This window comes from Hemitrygon akajei, chromosome 9 (genome assembly GCF_048418815.1).
Source record: "Hemitrygon akajei chromosome 9, sHemAka1.3, whole genome shotgun sequence".
NCBI lineage: Eukaryota > Metazoa > Chordata > Chondrichthyes > Myliobatiformes > Dasyatidae > Hemitrygon > Hemitrygon akajei.
This window is the reverse complement of record NC_133132.1, coordinates 133,969,849-133,995,713: the sequence shown is the minus strand read 5'-3', so window position 1 is coordinate 133,995,713 and position 25,865 is coordinate 133,969,849. Positions and strand designations below refer to the sequence as shown.

Sequence of the window (25,865 nt, the reverse complement as noted above, 5' to 3'; positions counted from 1 at the left end):
TCTCAGGATTGCTGCCTGTGCCACACAACAGTGAGGATAGGAATAGAATGAAGTGGCAGATAAAGAATTGGAGCAGGGGTCAGGGATTCCGATTTATTGATCATTGTGACCTCTTCTGGGGCAGGTGTGACTTGTACAAAAGGAAGGCGTAGCACTTGAATCTGAGGGGGACCAATATTCTTGCAGGTAGGTTTGCCAGAGCTGTTGGGAGTGGTTTAAACTAATATGGCAGGGGGATGGGAACCAGTATGATAGAGCCAAGGGTGAGCCAGCAGATGATGGCTGTGATATGAATGTTAGGAAGGACAAGCCAATGATTAGGTACACATGCAGACAGTGCAAAGAGTTACAGTGTCTGTAAAATATATTCACCTGTTTGGAACTTTTCATGTTTTATTGTTTTACATAACTGAATCACAGTGGATTTAATTTGGCTTTTTTTTTTGACACTGATCAACAGAAAAAGACTCCTTTGTGTTAAAATGAAAACAGATCTATATAAAGAGATCTAAACTAATTACAAATATAAAACACGAAATAATTGATTGCATTAGTATTCACCCTTTTCAAGTCAGTATTTAGTAGATGCACCTTTGGGAGCAATTACAGCTTGAATCTGTGTGGATAGGTCTCTCTCAGCTTTGCACATCTGGACACTGCAATTTTTCCCCATTCTTCTTTACAAAACTGCTCAAGCTCTGCCAGATTACATGGGGATCGTGAGTGAACAGCCCTTTTCAAGTCCAGCCACAAATTTTCAATTGAATTGAGGTCTGGACTCTAACTTATCCTCTCCAGGACACTAACTTTGATGCTTTTAAGCCAGTCCTGTGTAGCTTTGGATTTACATTTGGGGTAATTGTCTTGCTGGAAAACAAATCTTCTCCCAAGTTGCAGTACTCTTGCAGACAGCATCAGGTTTTCCTTCAGGATTTCCCTGTATTTTGCTGAATTTATTTTACCCTCTACCCTTCACAAGCCTCCCAGGGCCTGCTGCAGTGAAGCATCCCCACAGCATGATGCAGCCACCACCATGCGTCACGACAGGAACAGTGTGTTTTTGATCATGTGCAGTGTTTAGCTTACGCCAAACATAACATTTAGTCTGATGGCCAAAAAGCTGAATTTTGGTTTCATCAGACCACAGAATCTTCTTCCAGCTGACTTCAGAGTCTCGCATAGACCTTCTGCCAAACTCTAACGGAGATTTCATGTGAGTTTTTTTAACAGTGGCTTTCTCTTTGGCACTCTCCCATAAAGCTGTGGCTGGTGAAGCACCCGGGCAACAGTTGTTGTATGCACAGTCTCTCCCATCTCAGCCACTGAAGCTTATAACTCGTCTAGAGTTGTCATAGGTCTCTTGGTGGCCTCCCAACTAGTCCTGTTCTTGCACAGTCACTCAGTTTTTGAGGACAGCCTGCTCTAGGCAGATTTACAGCTGTGCCATTTTCTTTCCATTTCTTGATGATTGACTGAACTGTACTCCAAGGGATATTCAGTGACTTGGAAATGTTCTTGTGTCCATCTCCCAACTTGTGGTTTTCAACAACCTTTTCACTGAATTGCTTGGAGTGTTCTTTTATCTTCATGGTGTAGTTTTTGCCAGGACACTGATTTACTAGCAGTTGGACCTTCCAGATGCAGGTGTATTTTTACTACAGTCAATGGAAACACCTTGACTGTGCACTGGTCTCCAAAATCAGATTTCCATTTAACTAAATATGTGACTTCTAAAACAATTGGCTGCACCAGTGATTATTTGGACACTAGACTGGCTGCACTTGGATTATTGTCAACAGTTTTGGGCCCCATATCTCAGAAAGGATGTATTGTCATTGGAGAGAGTCCAGAGGAGGTTCACGAGGATGATTCTGGGAATGAAGGGGTTAACATATGAAGAGTGTTTAGCAGCTTTAGGCCTGCACTCACTGGAATTTAGAAGAATGTAGGGGAATCTCATTGAAGCCTACCATATGTTGAAAGGAGGCCATGGACAGTCCTGTCAGAATGGGAATGGAAAGTCAAATTGAAAAACTTGTGTTTTGAAATTATTTGTACAAATGCTAAGCTACATCAGAGGAAATTAGATTTAACTATATTGAATGTGAGGAAAGTTCAATGTGATCCTCTTTCTCTCCAGTTTCAAAATATTTCTTAAGTTTATCTCATCGGCCAAGTTTTAAATTACCACTCATAACATCTCTGAATTAGTTTAAATGATAAAACTCCTTTAAGTACTTTGCAAAGTCTTACATTGATGTAAATTGTGTTTGAAACTATGTATTAATAGCATAAAGGACACATGACCACCCTACATTAATTCAGATGCTTATTTTCAATTATAATTTGATTATTACCCTCAGTGCTCTATTGAAAAAGTAATCCTATTAACCGTCTTTCTGGACTAATTTAGTTGGCCTTCAAAATTAAGAATGGAGGAACAGCATGAGAGTCTAGATAAATGAATTAATTAAGACACCTCAAAAGTAACCATGACACCATTACATGGTAAATTTAATAGCAGTAAGTAACTCACTTGAACAAGTCCTTCGGTCTTCATTCAGTTTAAAACCTGGATGGCACCTGCAGTAATAGGATGATGTAGTGCTCACACATATTTGTTCACAGTTGTGGTCTCCAATAGCACACATATCGACACCTGAAAGAAGTATACAAGTATTTGTGAAAACAAGGACATTGAGTAAAAATACAAGTACTAAGAACACAAGTGGAACTTTTCAATTTCCTGTTTGTAGATCAACAACAAAATAAGTCCTTGAAATCACTGGAGGCGCAAGAGACTGCAGATGCTGCAACAAGAAACAAACAGCTTGAGGAACTCAGCAGGTAACTGAGGAGGGAAAGAGTCATCACTGTTCTGCATCAAAACCATGAATCAGGACTTGATGTCCTGCTGCAGGGTCTCAGCTCGAAACGTTGACCATCCCTTTGCCCCCATTGATGCTGCCTGACCCACTGAGCTCCTCCAGCAACTACTTCCCTGACCCATCCTGATGCTGATAAGCCTTGACCTTCTGTAGTAACTAGGTTAACACTGGCTGTATAAAACAGTTATGAACTATTATTGCTCATTATTTGGTACCCATAAGCACTATTATTTAATAAATACAAATGGCTGACAAATATGCTGTAAATGGTCTTTGCAAATTTTGCTTATTTGGATCATCCATTCTGCAAATTTTAAGCAAAAGGCTTTTGTGCTTTGCATACATAGCTTCAGGAACCACACCTTTTGCTTTAAGTTCCATAGGTGTTGACCTGCCTGAAATAATAGCAATCAAATCACAGCAGAGCTGTGGCATGTCGCTACACAGAGGTATTTTAGCAAGCGTGCAGCTAATACCTAATAGAAGTATGCAGAGTGGATAAATCGGATTGGTAATCGGCTTGCAAAGCTGGTTTGATATCAGCGCTGTATATTCAATGCTCAACCCTTCACCTTACACAACTGAAATAAGACCAAACAAGACCACTTCAAGAGAACATCCACAGTTTCAGGTTACTTTCCACTTCACGGTGCTTTAAGTCTTTTGGAGTTGGCAATTGCAATAGTTCTGTCCCCAGGGGGTGGTATGGCAAGTGCTGAGGGACAGAATGAATGGTCATCGATGCTCTGGATCGAGACTCGTCATGGCTCCAGGATGTGACAAAGCCAAGTGACAATCTTGGAGAAACAATGCTGTCAAGTGTTCTTCAAGGGGGAAGTACTGCCTTAAGAACGATTATCAAAATGATCTCATGCCCAATGCCATTTCACCTCCTTCTTTTCTCAATTGTTCCAACATACTCACCCTCCAGCCCCACAGACTTTCCAATCAATCAACTGTAGTAAAATATCCTGAAGTGAGCTAATTCTGATCAATTCCAAAACTGGGGCTAATTCACAGGAGCCAATTAACCTACCAACTGCTCTTTAGGAAATGGAAGGACAGAGAAGTACCTGAAGGAAACTGATCACAGAACAGTTGTGTATAACTCTACATGGGCAGGACTGAGCCTGGGTTACTGGAGCAGTGAGGAAGTTGCACTAACTGCTGCACCACATTACCACAACTATTCTTAAAGTACTAAAGTACAACAAAGGATCCTCTAAAAGAGCATCTGACATTATTTTATTTAATTGGCTTCGCCACATTTGTGTGACTCCAGTAACAGCTTACCACAAAGTGACTCCTTCAACCTGAAAGTCAGCTTCTTGATCACACCGTACGTCTCCACGTAGAAGACGTGATCATCCAGAGGTTCACTCGCCATTAGTCTAAGGGACTGCATGTCAGCCCTGTCCACACCAACAGCATAGATCTCAATGCCAGCTGCCCGAGCTCTTCCAGCTATTTCTGACACTTGGTCTTGGGGTCGACCATCTGTCACAATGACGGCTACTCTGGAGATGCCAAGGTCCTTGGGTCTTGCTCCTGCAATATCAACAAAAGCCTTCTGCATGGCCCCCTCAATTGCCAAACCTGTCATGGTTCCAGTTGAAAGCGGTTCGATTTGAGAAATTGCATGCTTTATGTCTCTTTTATTAGTGTAAGTATTGAGTGTGAATTCCATCTTCACAGTACTCGCATAGTTGATAACGGCCACTCGGGTTTGGTCAGGTCCAATATCCAATGTGTCAACCATGTGGATCAAGAAGACTTTCACTTTCTCAAATTCCTGAGGTCGGACACTACGAGAGCTATCGATAATGAAAACCAAATCATGTGGTTGACTTTTACATTGTGATTCTGTGAAAACAAAGAATAAAACTTCTAAAATACAATGAAAATAGCAATTAAAAACATAGCACTATACAGTCTTCAAAGCAGATTTACATATTTCATATAAAAAGACTATAGAAAGCATATGATTTTATGTGCTGATGAGTTTCTAAGCAACAAGGTGGCAGCTGAATTGAGAGACCAATGTCAGGACTTCACACAATAAGGTACTTACTGGTGAAAGTACAATCTCTCCTAGCAAAACAAAGTAATTTGTGAAATCATAACAAAGGCAAGTGTGATTTGTGGACAGGAAATGATCGCTTACTGTCTTTTATTAAAATAAGCTGAAATATGTTCCTTCTTTTTATCATTTTCTACGATTCATGTGTTTTCCAGGACTTGAAAATTGTAGACTGCTTGCTACTTTACTTCTACTTTCCTCCTACAAGACAGGGTTTAAAAATCCAAACTACTGTCAGTAATGGTTATGCCTTAGAATCTAAGGCAATCCTACATTGAGTTCAATGCTGACTGGCAATTCCTGCAATGCTGCTGGTACCAAACAGTATTGGTCTCTGCCATTCCTTTGGGTTCATCAGGTGCATGGAAAGGGGGAGCTTACTGAATGGGCAACAGCTTGCTCTTTATGTCATATTGCCCAGGCTTGCATATCTAGACTGCTAGGATGCTATATGGTCAACTCTGACCGATAAAGGCCTTGGACTCTGACTTAGAATCATAGAGTTATACGGAATGAAAATAGGCTACTTGTCTAAACACAGACATGATGACCATGGGCTACCTTCTGCACTATTCTATTTGCTCAACACTTGGTCAATAGCCTTCTATCGCGAAGCAATTCAAGTGCTCTTCTAAACACTACTTCATACTGTCAATGGCTCATCTTCAACCATTCCCTTAAGCAATGTGTCCCATGTATATGAAGAAGATTCCATTCTATACCCCCTATAAATCTCTTTCCCCTTACCTTAAACTTACGTCCTCTAGTTTTATTTACTTCTGATATGGGAAATGATTTACCTCAGTCTACCTCATCTATACCCACTATAATTTAATACACCTCAGTCATGTTCCCTCTTAACCTCCTTGGCTTCAGGGACAACAAGTCTACAGCAGTTTCTCCAGTTTCTCATCATAACCAAACTGCTCCATCCCAGGCAACTTCCTGATGCATCAACTCTGCACTATCTCCAGTGCCTTCGCACCCTTCCATTCCTGATAAACTGAACATTGTTCAGATGTATTTCAGTTCTCAGATGTTAGCCATGCAATCCTGTTCTCCGTGCTTTTATAAGAATTATAAAGAAAACTAATTTCAAATCCACAAAGCCATTCTAAATCATCATTAATAACATTATTCTTCCCATCTACATCAATTCAAGTCAATTCAGGACTGAATTGGAAAGAAGTGAGGTAATAAGGCAATATAATATAGATTTATGTGCCCAAACCTTTACTGAAGCAAAGTTCACAAAATTTGTTTAAAAAGGTTCCTTATTAAAAGGTACAGGAAACAAACATTGGAGCAGGATTAGAAACAACATTACATGTGGAAAACAAACTACACAGAACAAGTGACCTGTTGCTATGCTGAGAGTTTCCATGATTCTATGAAAAAAGTGAGCTGACAATAAACAGAGAGAGAAAATGTTTCTATTCATAGGGAAAGGGAAAACCTGAGCTCAGCTCTGAAAGAGAATTTCCAAGAAATCAAATACAGGTATTTAAATTACTCATATTTATCTATGAATGTGGAATTTACAACAGGGAGTCATTGAAGTAAATAGTATGGGTGCATTTGAAATGAAGTTAGACAAGCAGAAGGGTGATGCAGCTAGAAAAAGGAATAGGAAAAAGGAAAATTACTCAAAAATCACCTTAGGTTGGTTACGCTCAATAACCTGTTTGTACAATCGAAAAGCAAAGTAATTGCAGATGCTAGAAAGCCGAAATTTTTTTTAAATTGGAAAAGAGTGGATATTCTCAGCAAGTTAGGCAGACTCTCTAGAGAAATGTAGCTATTGGTTCAGATCAGGAAAAATAAGAAAACTAACAGATTTTAAATTGCAGAGGGGTGGAGAGAACCAGGGGAGGAGAACACAAGACACAGACGTGTTGGTGGTGCCGGCTGAAAGCTGGTTAGTTTCAGATGACCCATCCAAAACAAACGGTAAGAGGAAGGAGATCACTGAGAGCTGGAAAGAGAGAGAAAAAGCAATGCTGGGACTGTGAGATATGACTCACTGCAACTTCAAGGAATCTACAGTAAAACAAATACTAGAGAAACTCTGCTTCAGTGAAAGAAGAAAACATTACAGTTTGGTGACCTTTCATTCGAACTGGTCAGAGCTGATACAATTCTTAAAGGCAGGAAAGATAAGTTTATATAATTTCATTTTTGCTGCTGTGATGTTTGTAATAGCTTAAAATGACAAGTTGTTATCAAGCATTTTTTTCACATATATGGAACAGCACTCTAGTTGTACAATTACAGTGAGCATTACTAACAGATGCTGTAAATGTTAAAAGCATGTGCCGGGTATGTCATAAAATATGCATATCTTGAATTCAGTATCTTTATTAGTTCTTTTCATGAATACTGACCAGTCTGTTGTAACATTGAGTGGTTTGGAGGAAACCAATGGAATCTCAAAAACATCAAATGCAATCAGATTTTCAAAGACAGACAGTCCAAATCATCCTGTCATTAGTCACGCAAAGATATTTAAATCTATCACATGAGTTTAAATTAATTAATTTAAATGCACTTGAGAGAAATTTCTACAATAGGAATACCAAAACTTCATCTATTTAATTTTATAACTACCGGTAGTCAATCTGATTCTCTTTGGGTAGTAGGTTATGGTAAAGGGGCATCATAACAGTGGCCATTTATACAGTGGTGCTCATATTTAAAGAAGCCACACATATCAATGAGGAAATGTACAGTGAATACTAATAAAATAGAAGAAATTAACAAAGTCAAGAGTTGAGTAAAATTTGGAATACCTAGAGGTTTAGGAGGGAATTTCAGAAACAATTGGCTAAGAAGCTACCACCATTGGTTTGGAAAGAGTTATTAGGATATTTAGAAGTCTAGGGTCAGAGGCCAAACCAAGGAAGATTGGAAACCAAGCAGTAGCCATCTTATGATAGCTAAATAGATAATTTGACATAGGCAACTAATATAAGTTATTACAGTAGGGACACACAACAAGGTGTGTCACAACAATATTACAAATTTTAATTCTGTCTGTGATTCTCTATTTCAGCAAGGATGACTACCCCATAAGTGTTCCCATTAACATATAGTTGCCTATAATGCTCATGATTTAGTCAAATGATTACATTACCAAGTAAATAAGCATAGTGTATATCAATAATAATAACAATGTGTGGGTAAGTATACCACTTAAAATAAAATTATCTTTCAGCTTTAACATGTGTACTCCCATTCATTTCTCCGCTCCCTCGCTAGGTAGATTGAAAACCATTTAGTGAAGCAAAGCTATGTACAAATTAGTAAGATGATCTTTTTTAACAAACTGACATAAAAATACAATACAAAAATTACAAAGTACTCACATTACTCTTAACTTCAAACTAATCTGTATAAATTAATTTGAAAAACATACTATCCAACTACCAGCAAGCAAATTCCATGTCTACAATTCTTGATTTTAGATGACCCATTAAATCTGGCTCTTTCCAACACCTAACTGGATCAGTATATTTTTCCTCTTATTTTCACTTTTTTTATTCCAGGAATTCCACCAATTGATTTGCCAAACAAGCTATCATTTTCTCAATAGTATACTTGCAGGAGACAATTCTCATTGGTTGACAAGCCTCAGATTCCACTGTAGGTCCAAATGCAAAATACTGCAGTTGCTAAAAATCTGAAACAATAATAGCAAAAGCTGGAGATACTCTACAGGTCGGGCAGAATCTGAGGAGACAGAAAAAGAGTTAATGTTTCAAGCTGATGAATTGTCATTGTTAACAATGTTAACTTTTTCACACTCCACCTTGGCTGACTCGTATCTGTGGTTTGAACTGGGTTAACAAGTTCCTAACTGTAATTTGTTCCATAGATACATCAACATTTTGTAACTAAGCCTGAAAAACCATGATTCCCTTCTGTATAAGAATCCTTTTTTTTAGAAAAAGGTATAAAATGGAGCAGAAGCTGTCGAGCATATTTGTAAATGTAGGTATTCCAGTATGCATTTTGACATTCAGTGGGAGTTGTAAAAGACTTGTGAGAACAGAGTGAATACTGTGAATTTGATGTAGGGCCATTAGGAATTTGGCTTTGAAAGAATGGTAAAACAATGTTCACCTCTATATGCTGACCACCAGATTCTAAGCTGATGACATGTAAGTGATGACATATCCGGTGGTTTGTATGAAAGAGGAAAAGACATAGATCTTCACCTTCCTTCTTAGAGACTATTCATGCAGCTTGTTGATTTTTTTAAAATATGAAGGCATACCAAAGTCCCTTCGATTTTTGCATATACATCAAAAGACAAAAAAGGATAGATAAAGCAACATTGACCCAAGGTTATTGTACTAATAATGACAGTAAAACTATCAGTGTCCATTATTACCACTCTAAATCTGACAGCAGCTTCTAACTAGAAGATATAATTGGGGTTACTTTGTTTCTCTTGACACTGAACGGTAAGTTTGAAGGCTCATTCTCTCTAATAACAACAGTTTTTGAAACATAGAAATACATATATATATAAAACAAAAAAACTATAGAGTATATACAGTGTATACAGTATATACAGTGTGTATACATATCCTTCCAGTCTGAAACATCCCAATTACTACTTTATTTCCAGCACATGATTTAACACTCTAGTTTATTTTGTATGGATTACTGAGAATTTCATTGCCTGATTTATTGACAAGCCTCAGTGTACTTTTTTTGGTTGGTTTACATGCACAATAATTGAACATTAAACTGAAACAATCACCAGATTAGAGAAGAGCTGTGCTCAATGAGCCGTAAAAATTTTGAGAGCAGTTGTTAACAAGGAGGATGAGGAGCGTTACTCCTTTGGTACTGAAATTAACACCCTGGGCAGATGTACCTTATCTTAGGTTGCTTGTTCAGATTTTTCAGTCTGATTGATTGAAGAAGCCTGCTGCATTTTTTTGAAACCTTAGATCCACAGATCATGGTGATGTCATTGGGCTGAAATAGGTACCAGACATCAAGTATTTCCACTCAATAGTTCAGCAAAGCTGTGTTGGCACCTGCTAGCAAGAAGAATGGTAAGTGCTGTTTCTTGACTGTTAACATGGAAATCGGGCCAGGTAAAGAAATATATTTCTGAGGCTCCTTGCGGTTGTGAGGGTGAATTTCTGTGGGCGTTTTGAAACTTGTCTGCAATAACATTAGTAGAGGATTCACAAAATTGTTTATATCATCTCACCGGGCTTCCTCATCCCTTCTGCCAAAAATGCAGCATGCAAACTGGGAAAACTTTTCAAAAATTCTCAATTGGAAGATTTTGCTTATATCAGACGGAGACAAGTATTGGTGCCAAAAGACAGCAGACACTTGCTCCTTTGCATTTTGTTAACCATAAATAAATTTTCCTTGATGAATTCCCTCTTAGTGACAGCTTCTTCCACTATCGTGAGCAAATGAGTCTGTCTTCCTTTACCAGTATTCACTTTGGATATTTCTAAGCAATGTAGTGATAAAATGTTGTGAATCTACCTTTCTGACAAGATATTAAACTACCTGAACACTCAGATGACAAAAAATATCCTTTGTCACTAATTCAAAGAGTAGAGAGATTACCCTTGCAATGCCTTATTCAATCAACAGTTATAATAAATATTGCTTATTATCACATTGCTATCTCTGGGAGATTACTGTGCACACATTGGTTGCTATTTTTTCTACAATGGAAACTGCAATGAAAGAAAGGTATTTCAGCACTGAGAATTTATACAAGGCACTATACATCTGCATGTTTTAAATACTTATACCGATTTCTTTCATTGACATATTGTGTGTATAGTTCAATTATGACTACTTGCAAATGAATCACATACTTTGCTATCTTGGTTTCATTTGCCTCTTTATTTAAAAGTAATGAAAAACGCTTTTGATATTTTCATATTTCATTGAAAAATATGTTTCAGAATTTGTTACCTTGAGACTTAGTGAGGCAGAATAATGAAATAGTTTCATCTGACAATATTCTAACCTGGAAAGAAGGGGATGAGTTGTAGGGGTGGGTGGAGTGAAGAAGATATCAAGATGTAGCGGGGAGAAATAGTTCATGAAATGTGTTCAGGAAAGTTTCCTTATCAATACATAGAAAGTAAAAGGCAATTGGAAAGGTAAGGGAAGAGCCAATTAACTCAGAATGCAGAGAAATATTTGATAAAGGACAGACAGCAAACAAAAGAAGAAGTAATATAAGCTGAATTTTAAAAAGAATTGTAAGAAATCAAACATGAGGGCTATTCAAAGCAAAAGAAACTAATTATCACAATGTGCTGATACCTTTCATCAGCATGTCCAACATGGATCAAAATTATCAGTAGTCATCTTATTTCCATCCTTTATCGACTATGGGGAGGGAGGGAGGGGGAGAGGGGGAGAGAGAGAGTGAGAATAAAAAAGCAAGGAGGTGTAATTGGAGTTGTCATTGTGGGAGTGAATATTGTTGGAGTGTGTCAGGCTTTGGCTCAACAGACTTCAGCAAGAACAGGCATAGGCTAAAGGTGCTGAATCCTTTGGAGTCATTTAGTTGTCTTATTCTCTAATTGGAGATCCAGCACCACACTCTCTCTAGTTGGATCTTCTCTGTATTGATTAAGGAAATTTTCCTGAACATATTTGACAAACTCTTTCCCATCCAGCCCTTTTTACAGTATGGGAGTCCCAGTCAATATGTGGAAAGGTAAAATCACCTACTATCACAACCTTATGTTTCTTGCAACAGTCTGTGATCTCTCAACAAATTTACTCCTCTAAATCCTACTGACAGCTGGGTGGTCTGTAATATAATCCTATTAATATGGTCAAGCTTTACTTGTACCTCAGTTCTACACATAAAGCCTCAGTAGATGAGCTCTCTAGTCTGTCCAGATTGAGCACTACCACGGCATAATGCCCTTTAATCCCTCTGGCTCTATCACATCTAAAACAACAGAACCGCAGAACACTGAACCGCCAGTCCTACCCCTTCTGCAACCAATTCTCACTAATGACTACACATGTTAATCCATGCCCTAAGCTTATCCATCTGTCTTACAATACACCTTGCACTGAAATATGTGCAGCTCAGAACATTAGTCCCACATGCTCGACCCTCTGATTCCTAACTTTATATAGGCTTAACAAAATGTTTCTCAACAACCACTCCACTATTTGTTCGGACACACTGCTTCTCAACTCCTGCAACTCTAGTGTCGCCTCCCTTCACCCACCCCCACCCCCCAACCCCCATACAGCATGATCAAACTTTCCCACTGGAGTATTAGTCCCCCTCCAACTCAGGTGCAAACCATTCCTCCTGTACAGGTCCCACCTTCCCTGGAAAAGAGACAAGTTATCCAAAAATATGAAGCCCTCCCTCCTTAACTACGTGCTTAACTGTATGATCTTCCTATTTCTGGCCTCACTAGTAAGTGGGACAGGTAGCAGTCCTGAGATCATAACCCTGGAGGTCCGGTCCTTAGCACCTTACTCCCTGAAATCACTTTGCAGGATGTCTCCTACCTAAGTCAGTGGACCACAACTGCTGGCTGTTCACCCTCCCACTTAAGAATGCTGTGGACTCAATCTGAGAAATCTCTGACCTTGGCACACCAGAGAGACAACAAACCACCTTGGAGTCTCGTTCTCATCCACAGAAACTCCTTTCTGTTCCCCGCGAATCACCTACCATGACAGCCGTTCTGAACCATAGAGCCAGCTCAGTGCCAGAGGCTTGACTGCTGTGGTTTTTCTCTGCTAGGTCCTCCCTGCCAACAGTATCCAAAGTGGTATACCTGTAGTTGATTGGAAAGGCCACAAGGGGTTCTCTGCACTGGCTGCCTATCCCCTTTCCCGCTCCTGAAGGTCACCCAGTTCCCTGTGTCCTGCATCTTGGGTATAACTACCTCTCTATATGTCTTTTTATTCCAGGACGAAGGAGATGTCTTCCTTTTTTAAACAAAGGGGCTTTCCTCCTTCCACCATCAACTTTGCTCTCAAACACATCTCTCCCATTTCTCGCACATCTGCCCTCACCTCATCCACCCGCCACCCCACTCGGGATAGGGTTCCCCTTGTCCTTACCTACAACCACACCAGCCTTCAGGTCCAACGTTTAATTCTCCGTAACTTCCGCCACCTCCAACGGGATCCCACTACCAAACACATTTTTCCCTCCCCCCCTTTCTGCTTTTCGCAGGGATCGCTCCCTACGCGACTCCCTTGTCCACTCGTCCCCCCCCCCCCATCCCTTCCCACCAATCTCCCTCCTGGCACTTATCCTTGTAAGCGGAACAAGTGCTACACCTGCCCTTACACTTCCTCCCTCACCACCATTCAGGGCCCCAGACAGTCCTTCCAGGTGAGGCGACACTTCACCTGTGAGTTGGCTGGTGTGGTATACTGCGTCCAGTGCTCCCGGTGTGGCCTTTTATATATTGGTGAGACCCGACGCAGACTGGGAGACCGTTTCGCTGAACACCTATGCTCAGTCCGCCAGAGAAAGCAGGATCTCCCAGTGGCCACACATTTTAATTCCACGTCCCATTCCCATTCTGATATGTCTATCCATGGCCTCCTCTATTGTCAAAATGAATCCAAACTCCGGTTGGAGAAACAACACCTTATATACTGGCTGGGTAGCCTCCAACCTGATGGCATGAACATTGACTTCTCTAACTTCCATTAATGCCCCTCCTCCCCTTCTTACCCCATCCCTGACATATTTAGTTGCTTCCCTGTTCTCCATCTCCCTCTGGTGCTCCCCCTCCCCTTTCTTTCTCCCGAGGCCTCCCGTCCCATGATCCTTTCCCTTCTCCAGCTCTGTATCACTTTCATCAATCACCTTTCCAACTCTTAGCTTCATCCCACCCCCTCCGGTCTTCTCCTATCATTTCGCATTTCCCCCTCCCCCCACTACTTTCAAATCTCTTACTATCTTTCCTTTCGGTTAGTCCTGATGAAGGGTCTCAGCCCGAAACGTCGACAGTGCTTCTCCCTATAGATGCTGCCTGGCCTGCTGTGTTCCACCAACATTTTGTGTGTGTTGTTTGAATTTCCAGCATCTGCAGATTTCCTCGTGTTTGCTCTCTATATGTCTTGTCTATCAATCCCTCAGTCTTCCAAATGATCCAGAGTTCATCCAGTTCCAGCTCTGATTCCTTAACATGGTCTGTTGGAAGCTGCAGCCGGAGGCACTCCTTCCTGTTGTAGTCATCAGGGATACTAGATGTTTCCCTGTCTTCCCACATTCCACAAGAAGAGTGTTCCAGCATCCTAACTGCTCTAAATGTGCAAGAAAGAAATAAAGGATAAATAACAAAATAAAATCTACCTATTGTCTTTTCATTCCCTCACTGAAGCCTCAAAAAGTGAAAGCTTCAATTCTCCACTCCAACACTGGCACACTCACACAATGGCCACACCACTTAAACCTAACTTCTTTTTATTGGTCCTTGCCAAGTGCCTAATTATGCACAATCTCATGTCTCCTCAGGACGGTGCGTGCAAAATATGCCAACTGCCCACCCTCACTTCTTTTAAACTCTCTCTCTCTCTCTCCTTCTATGCAATCTGGTGTTTCCTCAGGACAACAGCACGCAAAATGATCTTGTGGTCTAAAGACAAAATGCAAAATATATAGGAGTGCTCCAATTTGCTTCTGTTGGAGAGAATTCTAAAGATGCACCACAGACTGGGTGGAAAAATTGGTCCAGATATCCACTCTAAAGAGCATGCCCTTCATTCTACATGATTCTAGTTCTGGATTCCCCAGGTGTGGGAAACATCCTCTCTCTATCTAGTTTGTCTAGTGCAGATTCCTTCTCATTCTTCTGCATTCATTTGGAAACAGAATTAGCCAGTCCTGCCATCCTGGAATCAGTCTTGTAAACTTTTATTGCTCTCCTCCCATGGTAAGAATGCCCTTTCCCAGGTATGGAGACCAAAGCTGCATGCAGGCTCCAGATGGGGTCTACCAGAGATCAAACAAGATACAGCAAAACTTGTTCCTGTACACAAATCCTCTCGCAATGACTTCCTACCTGCTTGTTGCACTTCAACACTTACTCTTAGTGATTGATATACTAAAGACATAAAGGTTTCTTCGCCTCTTCCCTCTTCACAGTTCAGATAGAATGAAAGTGGATGACCATTTTATCCACTTTAAAGTGTATCTGTCTTGCATTTACTCACTCAATCAACTTGTTTAAATCACACTAGCGCATCTTTGTATCCACCTTACAGCTCTCATTCAGCTTTATAAACTAAAATTTTAAGAGTTTTTCCATGACCTAAGAAATGTACCTGATGAAGAAAGTTTCACTTTTAGGGCATAACATAACACATTCCATTATTGATGAAGTTTATCTTCAGTCAGCTTTGAAACAAGTTGAATGAATGGTACTCCTAATATGAATACTGCTCTAATTTATACCAGAAAATCTGGAATTTGGCCGTTCTACAGTGTAACTTCTCAAGAAGGTCACTTGGGTTGCTTTATGATGCTAACCATATTTTCAAACAGTCTGTAAAATAACTTGGTATGAATATGCTGCTGCTGGCTGTAATGGGTTTGTACGTTCTCCCTGGGACCACCTGGGTTTCCTCTAGGTGCTTCGGTTTCCTCCTACAATCCAAAGACATACTATTTGGTAGGTTAGTTGTCACTGTAAATTATCCAGTGATTAGACTGGATTAGATTGGGGACTGCTGGGCAAGGCAGCTTGAAGAGTCATAAGGACTTATTGCACGCTGAATCTCAATAAATAGGGAATAAAAAATAAAAATAAGAACCGCTTGCTTTACTATTAAATCTCCAAATATGTGGCTCTGTTTTAATCAATCTTATCAGAATATGATTACTTATTAAGAAAGAATATGTGGGATTACGGGAACTGTATTAAAACACTGAAAAGAGGCCCTGCAACCTTCATTGAACTTAGGCACCAAAAGACTGTACTGATTAAAGAACTGATTACAGGAGATAACATTCACTCTTAGAGATTCAGACTTCTCAGTTGGAAATGAAGATGAGCAAGAACTGATGGGAAGTGATGAATTTCACAATGATGTGAAAGGTAACATTGAACCTGGATGTGTTTGAAAGATGTTGATATTTTAGTCTAAAGGCTATAAATGGAATTCTTATTGCTGTTGCAGTCACTCTAGCCTCCTATTCTTTGAATACGACTTTGTTCAAACACTTTATTGTACACTGGTTAAAGTAAAAAAAATTGCATTTAAAATAAATCTCATAAATATTATTTGTCCTGATACCAGAAGAGATGTACAGCTGATTGAAAATAAACTTGCAGAAATATACAATGGAAGCTGTCAGCACTCCCGAACATTTTCACAATTACAAAGTTGAGCAAAGAGCTGAAATCGTCATTTCACACGTTTTGAGTACAGACAAAGACACTGTTAATAATGAAACTCGGATGTCTATGTTCTACAGGTCCATTTGGAAGATTTAAGCACAAAGTTATTTCCTACTGTTATATTCCTTATGAATCTGAACAGATTCCGTTTTCCCGGGGATTTATTTGTAGTTAGGACACGCAATTCTAATAAGCCTCCAAGACATTTTATAAGAATCATTACCATTAAACAGTTATGTAAAAAATTATGATTCTGATTTCCCGATGATCTATTTGTCATTAGGACACGCAATTCTAATAAACCTCCAAGACATTTTACAAGAATTATCATCTTTAAAGATAAGTAAAAATAATCGTGTCAGGATTATAATTATTGGATCAAGAACTGTCGGTAAAGGAGCTTAACTGATTTATTACAATCAAAAATACTGAGGGAAAATTTCAGTTATTTTCCGAGATACCTTGTCCGATGCTAGCGCGCTGTGCGAGAGCAGGTTCGGTATATCTGATCGTCGGCGAGATCAGAGCTCTCCGTCGTGGAGCCCTGTAGTGTCGATAATTCCGTCCACAGACTTGGACGACAATCATCAGGGCACAGCAGAGGACTCCACTCCACAACGGTTTCATGGCGTATGCACCTCTTTTGCTTGTCCTTCTCTTTTTCTCGAGTATGTGAGAGTTCTGCGCTTCACATACGATCTGCAGCCGGAGTGTGCAAACTTAAAGCTCCCGGACTGGACCACGTGCGAAAGATCGAGCCAATCGCCGATAAACCTTTCAAAGGCAAGAGGTAGAATTCAGAGCGCTGTCTAGCCGATGACTCATGAAACTGGGCAAGGTGGACACATCCTTCGAATCACTGGCAAAGTCCAGACCTGAACTTCAAAGGCTTTCAGCGCAGGTCACTGAAGGCGAGAAGGGTGATGGGGGAGCGTGGGGATCTTCCTGTGTGTCAGTGATGGAGACAGTGGCTAGAGATCTTGCTGAATGCCGGCGAGGGAATGGATGGACGTCGGGCTTTTTGCCATATGTCATGGAGAAAGAAGAGGAGGTGGGGGGGGGGGGAGGGGGGGCTGTGTGGGTGGGGAACACGGGGAACAATCTGGCTGTGTCTGGACTTTTAAGTATGCATTTCATTCCATACCTTTTTTTTAGTTTTCCTGATTTCAAGATAGCGCATTCGAGGAACTAATAATTTATCACCGGTGAGATCGGAGTGAAATCAGAGAACAATGCGAACTCCTATCACATTTCTGTGGGAAGCCTTTCCAAATAGATTTTTTGTTTGCCCATGAAATGGGGATGGTATGTCTGGCAATTCGTGTGAAAATCTGTATGAATGAGTGTGTGTGTAACGACTGTGGTGTGTGTGTGGCATTTGTGACTTTGCTTATGTGTCAACCCGCTTTGTAAACAGGAAACACAGAAAAAATGATTTTTTATGCTGATGTGAAACAGCTCTATCCTTCCTACCCCGAATAGCGTCCGTGTCCAATTCTATATTTCAATGGCCAATTAAATGTAAAAACCCACTGATATCAATTTACATTTTTATACATTGGGCTTTTTTTTTAAGGTAGAGCATACAGATTATTTATCCCGGTATCAACTTTTCCTGTTTTAAGCAGCAAATAACCTACCCGAAGAAAAAGCATGTGGGTAGTTGCTGCATAAATAAACATCTTTTAAAAGGACAGAGAGAAACGCCCACTTTACCTGGCGTTGCGGCGCGTAAACCGCACTAAATCATCACGAGTATCGCCAACTTGCAAACTTTTGAAGTTACCGCCTGAAACCAAATCCAAGAAACAGAGTAGGTTCAGTGAAAGACTGCATCCAACAGGACGAGCTTTCATTGATTCTATTGTTTCTTGGATTTACTGTGTCTGCAAGAAAACGAATCCCAGAGTTGAACATGGTGACATATATATATATACTTCGATAATAAATTTGCTTTGAACTTCGAATCTATGTGATTATAGTCAAATGATCGTTGTGATACATCTAGTGTGGTAGCGCTTGTGTCTTCCACCGCTGGCTAGCAGGCTCGCGAAAAGGTAAGTTGGATGCGTGAGTCTCTCCCTGCCAGTACATAGCCTCTCCAACAGCAAGCCTCATGCCTCCTCGCTGGCGACACGCGGAATCTGAACTCCTTTCAAACTCAGGCTGAACTACAAAGGACGGGGAGGAGGTCTGGTCCCTGCACACCAGGCCCAACGGCGTGTGAACACGTCCTGGTGCTCGTGAACCACAACCTCAGCTATGGGTAAATAGCCCCACAGCCTTGGGAAAGACGAAGACTACGGGAGTAAACCCAGACAGAAATAAAATCCGGAGTGGAGCCCTGAGGCGGTTGGACGTCGTTGAATAGATAGATAGATAGATAGATAGATAGATAGATAGATAGATAGATAGATAGATAGATAGATAGATAGATAGATAGATAGATAGATAGATAGATAGATAGATAGATACTTTATTCATCCCCATGGGGAAATTCAACTTTTTTTTCCAATGTCCCATACACTTGTTGTAGCAAAACTAATTACATACAATACTTAACTCAGTAAAAAATATCCTTCTTGGAGCTCCTGCAGCCAAACTGGTGCCAAACGTATTGCCCAGCTTTCCTCTGGACTACACCGCTGAAGCCACGAGAGGGATTTGACGAATGGGCATCCCAGGATCTCCATACCTTCTGCCCAGTCCTGTGCTCTGGAGAGATCATTCCAGTTCACCCATTGCCCTTCGAGCCATCACAATGAATAGGAAAATATAGTATCAAAATGTCTTCGTTTCTTTTACACAATCCCATTGTCCAAGCAGAAATATTGATATCTTCAGATAGTTGAGAGGGGGTGAGCATGATATACAATTTTGAAATATGTCAATGTAACAAAATCTGAAGTTTTGTAAATAGTGAGAAAATGGCAAAAGCAACGTCAAGCAGACATAGGCATGCCAATAGATTGGAAAGACGTAGCAGATAAAATTCATTGCCAAAACAGTGGTATAAAAGATGATAAGGGACAGACCAAATGGATCTTAGAGGGAATGTAAAGTTAGAGGACATTATTCAAGTTTTTTGAAAGTGGCAGGTCAGGTTAACATAACACATGGAATTCTAAGCCTTATAAAAAATGCCAGTATGCAAAAGACAGAGCTATTACAGAGATAACACCATTCAATAAACTGACCAATAGACAATAGACAATAGGAGCTCAACTCCAAAACAGGTGTGGTCTCACCAGGGCTCTGTACAAATGCAAGAGGATTTCCTTGCTCTTGTACTCAATTCCCTTTGTAATAAAGGCCAACATTCCATTAGCCTTCTTCACTGCCTGCTGCACTTGCTCATTCACCTTCAGTGACTGATGAACAAGGACTCCGAGATCTCTTTGTATTACTCCCTTACCCAACTCTATACCGTTCAGATAATAATCTGCCTTCCTGTTCTTACTCCCAAAGTGGATAACCTCACACTTATTCACATTAAACACCATCTGCCAAGTAACTGCCCACTCACCCAGCCTATCCAAGTCACCCTGAATTCTCCTAACATCCTCATCACATGTCACACTGCCACCCAGCTTAGTATCATCAGCAAATTTGCTGATGTTATTTTCTATGCCTTCATCCAAATCGTTAACGTAAATGGTAAACAGCTGTGGTCCCAATACCGAGCCCTATGGCACCCCACTAGTCACCACCTGCCATTCCGAGAAACACCGATTCACCGCTACCCTTTGCTTTCTATCTGCCAACCAATTTTCTATCCATGTCAATGCCTTCCCCCCGATGCCCTGAGCTTTGATTTTACCCACCAATCTTCTATGTGGGACCTTATCAAATGCCTTCTGAAAATCGAGGTACACTACATCCACTGGATCTCCCCCGTCTAACTTCCTGGTTACATCCTCGAAAAACTTCAACCGATTAGTCAAGCATGATTTACCCTTGGTAAATCCATGCTGGCTCGGCCCAATCCTATCACTGCTATCTAGATATGCCACTATTTCATCCTTAATAATGGACGCTAGCATCTTTCCCACCACCGATGTCAGGCTGACAGGTCGATAGTTCTCTGTTTTTTCCCTCCCTCCTTTCTTAAAAAGTGGGATAACATTAGCCATTCTCCAATCCTCAGGAACTGATCCTGAATCTAAGGAACATTGGAAAATGATTACCAATGCATCTGCAATTTCCAGGGCCACCTCCTTTAGTACCCTAGGGTGCAGACCATCTGGACCTGGGGATTTGTCAGCCTTCAGTCCCATCAGTCTTCTCATCACTGTTTCCTTCCGAATGTCAATCTGTTTCATTTCCTCTGTTACCCTATGTCCTTGGCCCATCCATACATCTGGGAGATTGCTTGTGTCTTCCTTAGTGAAAACAGATCTAAAGTACTCATTAAATTCTTCTGCCATTTCTCTGTTTCCCATAACAATTTCACCGAATTCATTCTTCAAGGGCCCAACATTGTTCTTAACTATCTTCTTTCTCTTCACATACCTAAAAAAGCTTTTGCTATCTTCCTTTATATTCCTGGCTAGCTTGCGTTTGTGCCTCATTTTCTCTCCCTGTATTGTCTTTTTAGTTAAGTTCTGTTGTTCCTTTAAAAACTTCCCAATCATCTGTCCTCCCACTCACCTTAGCTCTGTCATATTTCCTTTTTTTTTTAATGCTATGCAATCTCTGACTTCCTTTGTCAACCACTGTGGCCCCTTTCCCCCCTTTGAATCCTTCCTTCTCCGGGAGATGAACTGATTTTGCACCTTGTGCATTATTCCCAAGAATACCTGCCATTGCTGTTCCACTGTCTTTTCTGCTAGGCTATCCGTCCAGTCAACTTTGGCCAGCTCCTCCCTCATGGCTCCATAGTTTCCCCTGTTCATCTGCAACACTGACACCTCCGAGCTGCCCTTATCCTTCTCAAATTGCAGATAAAAGCTTATCATATTGTGATCACTACCTCCTAATGGCTCCTTTACTGCGAGATCGCTTATCAAATCCTGTTCATTACATAACACTAAATCCAGAATAGTCTTGTCCCTGGTCGGCTCTTGTACAAGCTGTTTCAAGAATGCATCCCGTAGGCACTCTACAAACTCCCTATCCTGTGGTCCAGCACCAACCTGATTCTCCCAGTTCACCTGCATGTTGAAATCCCCCATAACCACTGCGACATTACCTTTGCCACATGCCAATGTTAACTCCCTATTCAACTTGCACCCAATATCCATGCTACTGTTTGGTGGCCTGTAGACAACACCCATTTGGGTCCTTTTGCCCTTACTGTTCCTCAGTTCTATCCACACAGACTCTACTTCTCCTGACCCTATGTCCCCCCTTGCAAAGGACTGAATCTCATTCCTCACCAACAGGGCCACCCCACCCCCTCTGCCCACATTTCTGTCCCTACGATAGCATGTATACCCTTGTACATTCATTTCCCAGGTCTGATCTCCCTGCAGCCATGTCTCCGTTATCCCAACAACATCATAGTTACCCATTCGCACCTGAGCTTCAAGCTCATCCGCCTTAGTTCTGACACTTCTGACAGATACATTGAATGAGTTTAAAATTGTAAAGAAATGTGCTTAAGACTAGACAGAATATCCAATTGAGTGCAAAAGGGCTGAATATGCATATTGCAAAGATTTGTTCTTGTTTAGAATTGTTTGATATAATTCAATTCCATTGAAGGAATAAATGTGAACTTTGCAAATACAGCAGCAATCCCTCAAGGCAGGTCCAGAAACTAAAACAGCAAATAAAATAAGATTGCCTTTTAAAAGTTGAGGTATGATATCTGAAACAGGCTTGAACAATAAGAGTGAATAATCCCACATATTCTCAACTCAACCTAACCCTAACCTTAATAAAAAAAGAACAAGATACCCAAAAGGCGAGAAAGAACCAGTAAATTAAACCCAAGCTGAGTCCACAGAAACAAAGTTACCACTAAACTCAAGGACAGGGTGGAGTGATACTAAATCTCCAGAAAACACTGTCAATTTAACCTATGCAATCCCAAGCATACAGATGCCAGGTAATAAGGCTTAAAAATATCATTACCCTCAGAATTACATGCCTTTCATTATCTTGGCCCATGGGATAAACACATGTTGGGCCTGATCAACCCTTGCTGGGTCGCCTGGGAACAGGTATCTAACGATTAAAGACCCAAAACACCTGATAACCCCAGGTTGCATTACTGATGGTGTCTCAGCGCACACCCAGTTCATTAAGCCAAGTGGTGTCAGACCAGGTTAATGAAAGGCATTGACCAGATTAAAGCGGCTCCACAACCCAACATACCCCACCACACTAAACTCCACAACCTTATCCCTCCCAGCCCCACATATACATCTACCAGCCCCATCCTCAAACCTAATCCTAAAGTCCAAGGGGGCACACCCCGACTAACCCTCGGGGAACCCTGATTAACCCTGGCCACACCCCACAAACCCAATGACTTGTGTAAGGAGGAGCAAGATCCAATAAAGGCGAGTGTTGGACCTGGTTAATGAAGTGGTGGGCCAGATCAAAGTGGCAGGGTTGCATGACACTGAATCTTGAGTGACAAGATCAAGAAGCACAAGAGGGATGATTCACTCGTTGCCTGCATACTCTACAGAGGGCTAATAGGAGTGAGATATGCCAAATAGTGGTGTGGTGCCAAAGAAACAACCTGGCACTCAACATCAGTGAGATGAAAGAGCTGATTGTGAACTTCAGGAAGGGTAAGACAAAGAAATACATACCAATCCTCATAGAGGGATCAGAAGTGGAGAGAGTGAGCAGCTTCAAGATTCTGGGTGTCAAGATCTCTGAGGATCTAACCTGGTCACAACATATCGATGTAGTTATAAAGAAAGCAAGACAGCGGCTATACTTCATTAGGAGTTTGAAGAGATTTGGTATGTGAACAACTTCTATAGTTGTACTGTGGAGAGCATTCTGACAGGCTGCATCACTGTCTGGTATGGGGGGGAGGTGCTACTGTACAGGACTGAAAGAAGCTGCAGAGGATTGTAAATCTAGTCGGCTGCATCTTGGGTACTAGCCTACAAAGTACCCAGGACATCTTCATGGAGTGGTGTCTCAGAAAGGCAGCATCCATTATTAAGGACCTCCAGCACCCAGGGCATTTCCTTTAATCACTGCTACCATCAGGTAGGAGGTACAGAAGCCTAAAGATACACACTCAACAATTCAGGAACAACTTCTTTCCCTCTGCCATCTGATTCCGAAATGGACATTGAACCCTTGGACACTACCTCACTTTTTTTTAATATACAGTATTTCTGTTTTTTGCATGTTTTAATCTATTCAATATACATATACTGTAATTGATCGATTTATTTTCAAAGAATTATTTATTTATTTTTCTCTTCTATATTATGTATTGCATTGAACTGCTTCTGCTAAGTTAACAAATTTCACGTTACATGCTAGTGATGATAAACCTGATTCTAATCTTCACTGAATAGGTCAGTATAAACGTAAGAGCAGCCGAACTTCAGAAACAAGGAACATCTCAAAATACAACTTGGCTGAAGTGAAAAATTTCCCTCTATTTCTCCCATGTTCAGTCCAGTTATATATTTAAAACAATCATCAACATGAAACAAAGTATTCGTTAAAAAGGGTTAAAAGGCAGATTTAGGTCTTCTAGCACGATATTGACTGAAAAGCTATAGACTGAGTAGTAAAAAGCTCACATCAGCTTTTTACTCCTGTGTGCAAATATCTGAGAGTCGGAGCCCCGGATATTAGCACGCAGGAGTAAAAAGCTGATGTGAGAAACGATTCTTGCATCACCACTACAAACAACGGCTGGTAGCAGAAACCTATTAATTCAGTTTGAACCACTGACAAACACTTGTATATTCATGCCCAGAAAAAAAATCAATGTTTTGAAACTCACCAATGTACACATCATATAATGATTCTTCAAACTTTCACGCCATGGTGGGCAGATGCATGAAACTTAAATACTTCTATTTGACAGTGTAGATGGAGTTTGTTGCAACTCCATGTTGGAGAAATGTCATTGAAATGTTTGAGGGGAGGGGATAAGGAAGCAGGAATGCTGGTAGGGATAGTTTACCTTAGGGTCATGGTGTAAATTCAATTATATTAAAAACCACCAGTGATCATCCTATATTCCAGTTTTAACTTCCACTGACTTCAGATTGTTTTCCCCATAGCTCATCCACAATTAAACGTTATGATAGTAGTTAGCATGACGCTATGACAATAGGGTCATAGGAGCTTTGGAGTTCAATTCTGACAGCCTCTGGAAGCAAGTTTGTACATCCTTTCCTGCCTCCCGGTGCTCCGGTTTTCTCCCATAGTCCAAAGATGTTCTGGTTAGGAGGTTAATTGGCTATTGTAAATTATCCTGTGATTAGGCAAGAGTGAGTGATCCATTTCCCACGACAATATCATTATAACTTAAATCAGTATTCCCTTTATAAATTACTTTGGGGTTCAGAAGGATCCAAATTTTTAAATTATTTTACTTTCTGGGTGACTTCTCTTTCTGATGGGATCAATGAATGGCAAGAGTGAGTGAACAATTTTCCATGACAGTATCATTCATAAAATGCAATCCTTTTTCTGAAACCAATTATAACAATCAATCTGAATTAAAAACCCCAGATTAGTATTTTAAGCCATATGAGTGGGATAATCTCACAACAGAAATCATGCATCTGCTTTGAGAAATTAATGCTGAATTCTTTTGTAGTAAATCATATGAAAATGTAGCTCTGTGATTTGTGAATCCACTCATTGCCCCTCTTCCCCAAAATCTGCTCCCCAAGCTTTGGGATAGATTAATGAACTCATTTTGAATGTATTTTAGGGTAGCAGCTGCAAAGATAGTGCTATAATCAGATTCACACATTACTTCAAATAGAAACAGGCCAGTTGGCCCTAAATATTTTGCATAATTATCTTCCCTTCTGCATTTCTCTTTTTTCTCACTCAATATCTAGTTAGCTTTTCTTTAAATGAATCCAAACTACCGGTATCTCACCACTAATTGTAGCAGTATCATTTTTCATTTGCTCTGGGTAATTTTCAATGGAACTGATAATTATTCGATCAATAGTCATTTTATTTATTACCACCTCTTAGCTCCTCCCAAAATATACCTATCAAATTCTTGATAAATTTGAAGATCTCTGTAGATAAATTTGATAAAATAAGACCTCTTGATAACATTGAAGATCTTGACCCTTTTCCAGTGCAATAAGCCTCAGCCTAGAGTGTAATAGTATTGCACTCAAAAATGTTGCTGTAAATGCAGATACATGCTAGGTCATTATATTTTAAAGTTAACATAAAGAGCTACTTTTTGTTTGAACATGCTTTTTTTTTATAAAGCCTAGATCCTTCATAGTGATTTGTGATCCAAAGATTGTGGATTAAAATGGATGAGCTATATCAGAAGGGAATATATCAGGTCACTAAACAATTCTCACAAAT

At 40.4% G+C, this 25,865-nt stretch overlaps 1 protein-coding gene across 1 annotated transcript in view; it reads right to left on the bottom strand.

Annotated features, from left to right (window-relative positions):
- The window catches only part of LOC140732823 (uncharacterized), a 50,930-nt gene extending 33,875 nt beyond the window's left edge, over positions 1-17,055 (bottom strand). The window contains exons 1-3 of the mRNA XM_073055453.1: positions 16,826-17,055; positions 4,182-4,751; positions 2,537-2,659 (exon numbers count right to left, since the gene is read on the bottom strand). Coding sequence (XP_072911554.1) covers positions 2,537-2,659; positions 4,182-4,751; positions 16,826-16,991 — 859 coding nt within the window. The 5' untranslated portion in view covers positions 16,992-17,055. The remainder of the gene's footprint in view (positions 1-2,536; positions 2,660-4,181; positions 4,752-16,825) is intronic.
- Positions 17,056-25,865: the final 8,810 nt, after the last annotated feature.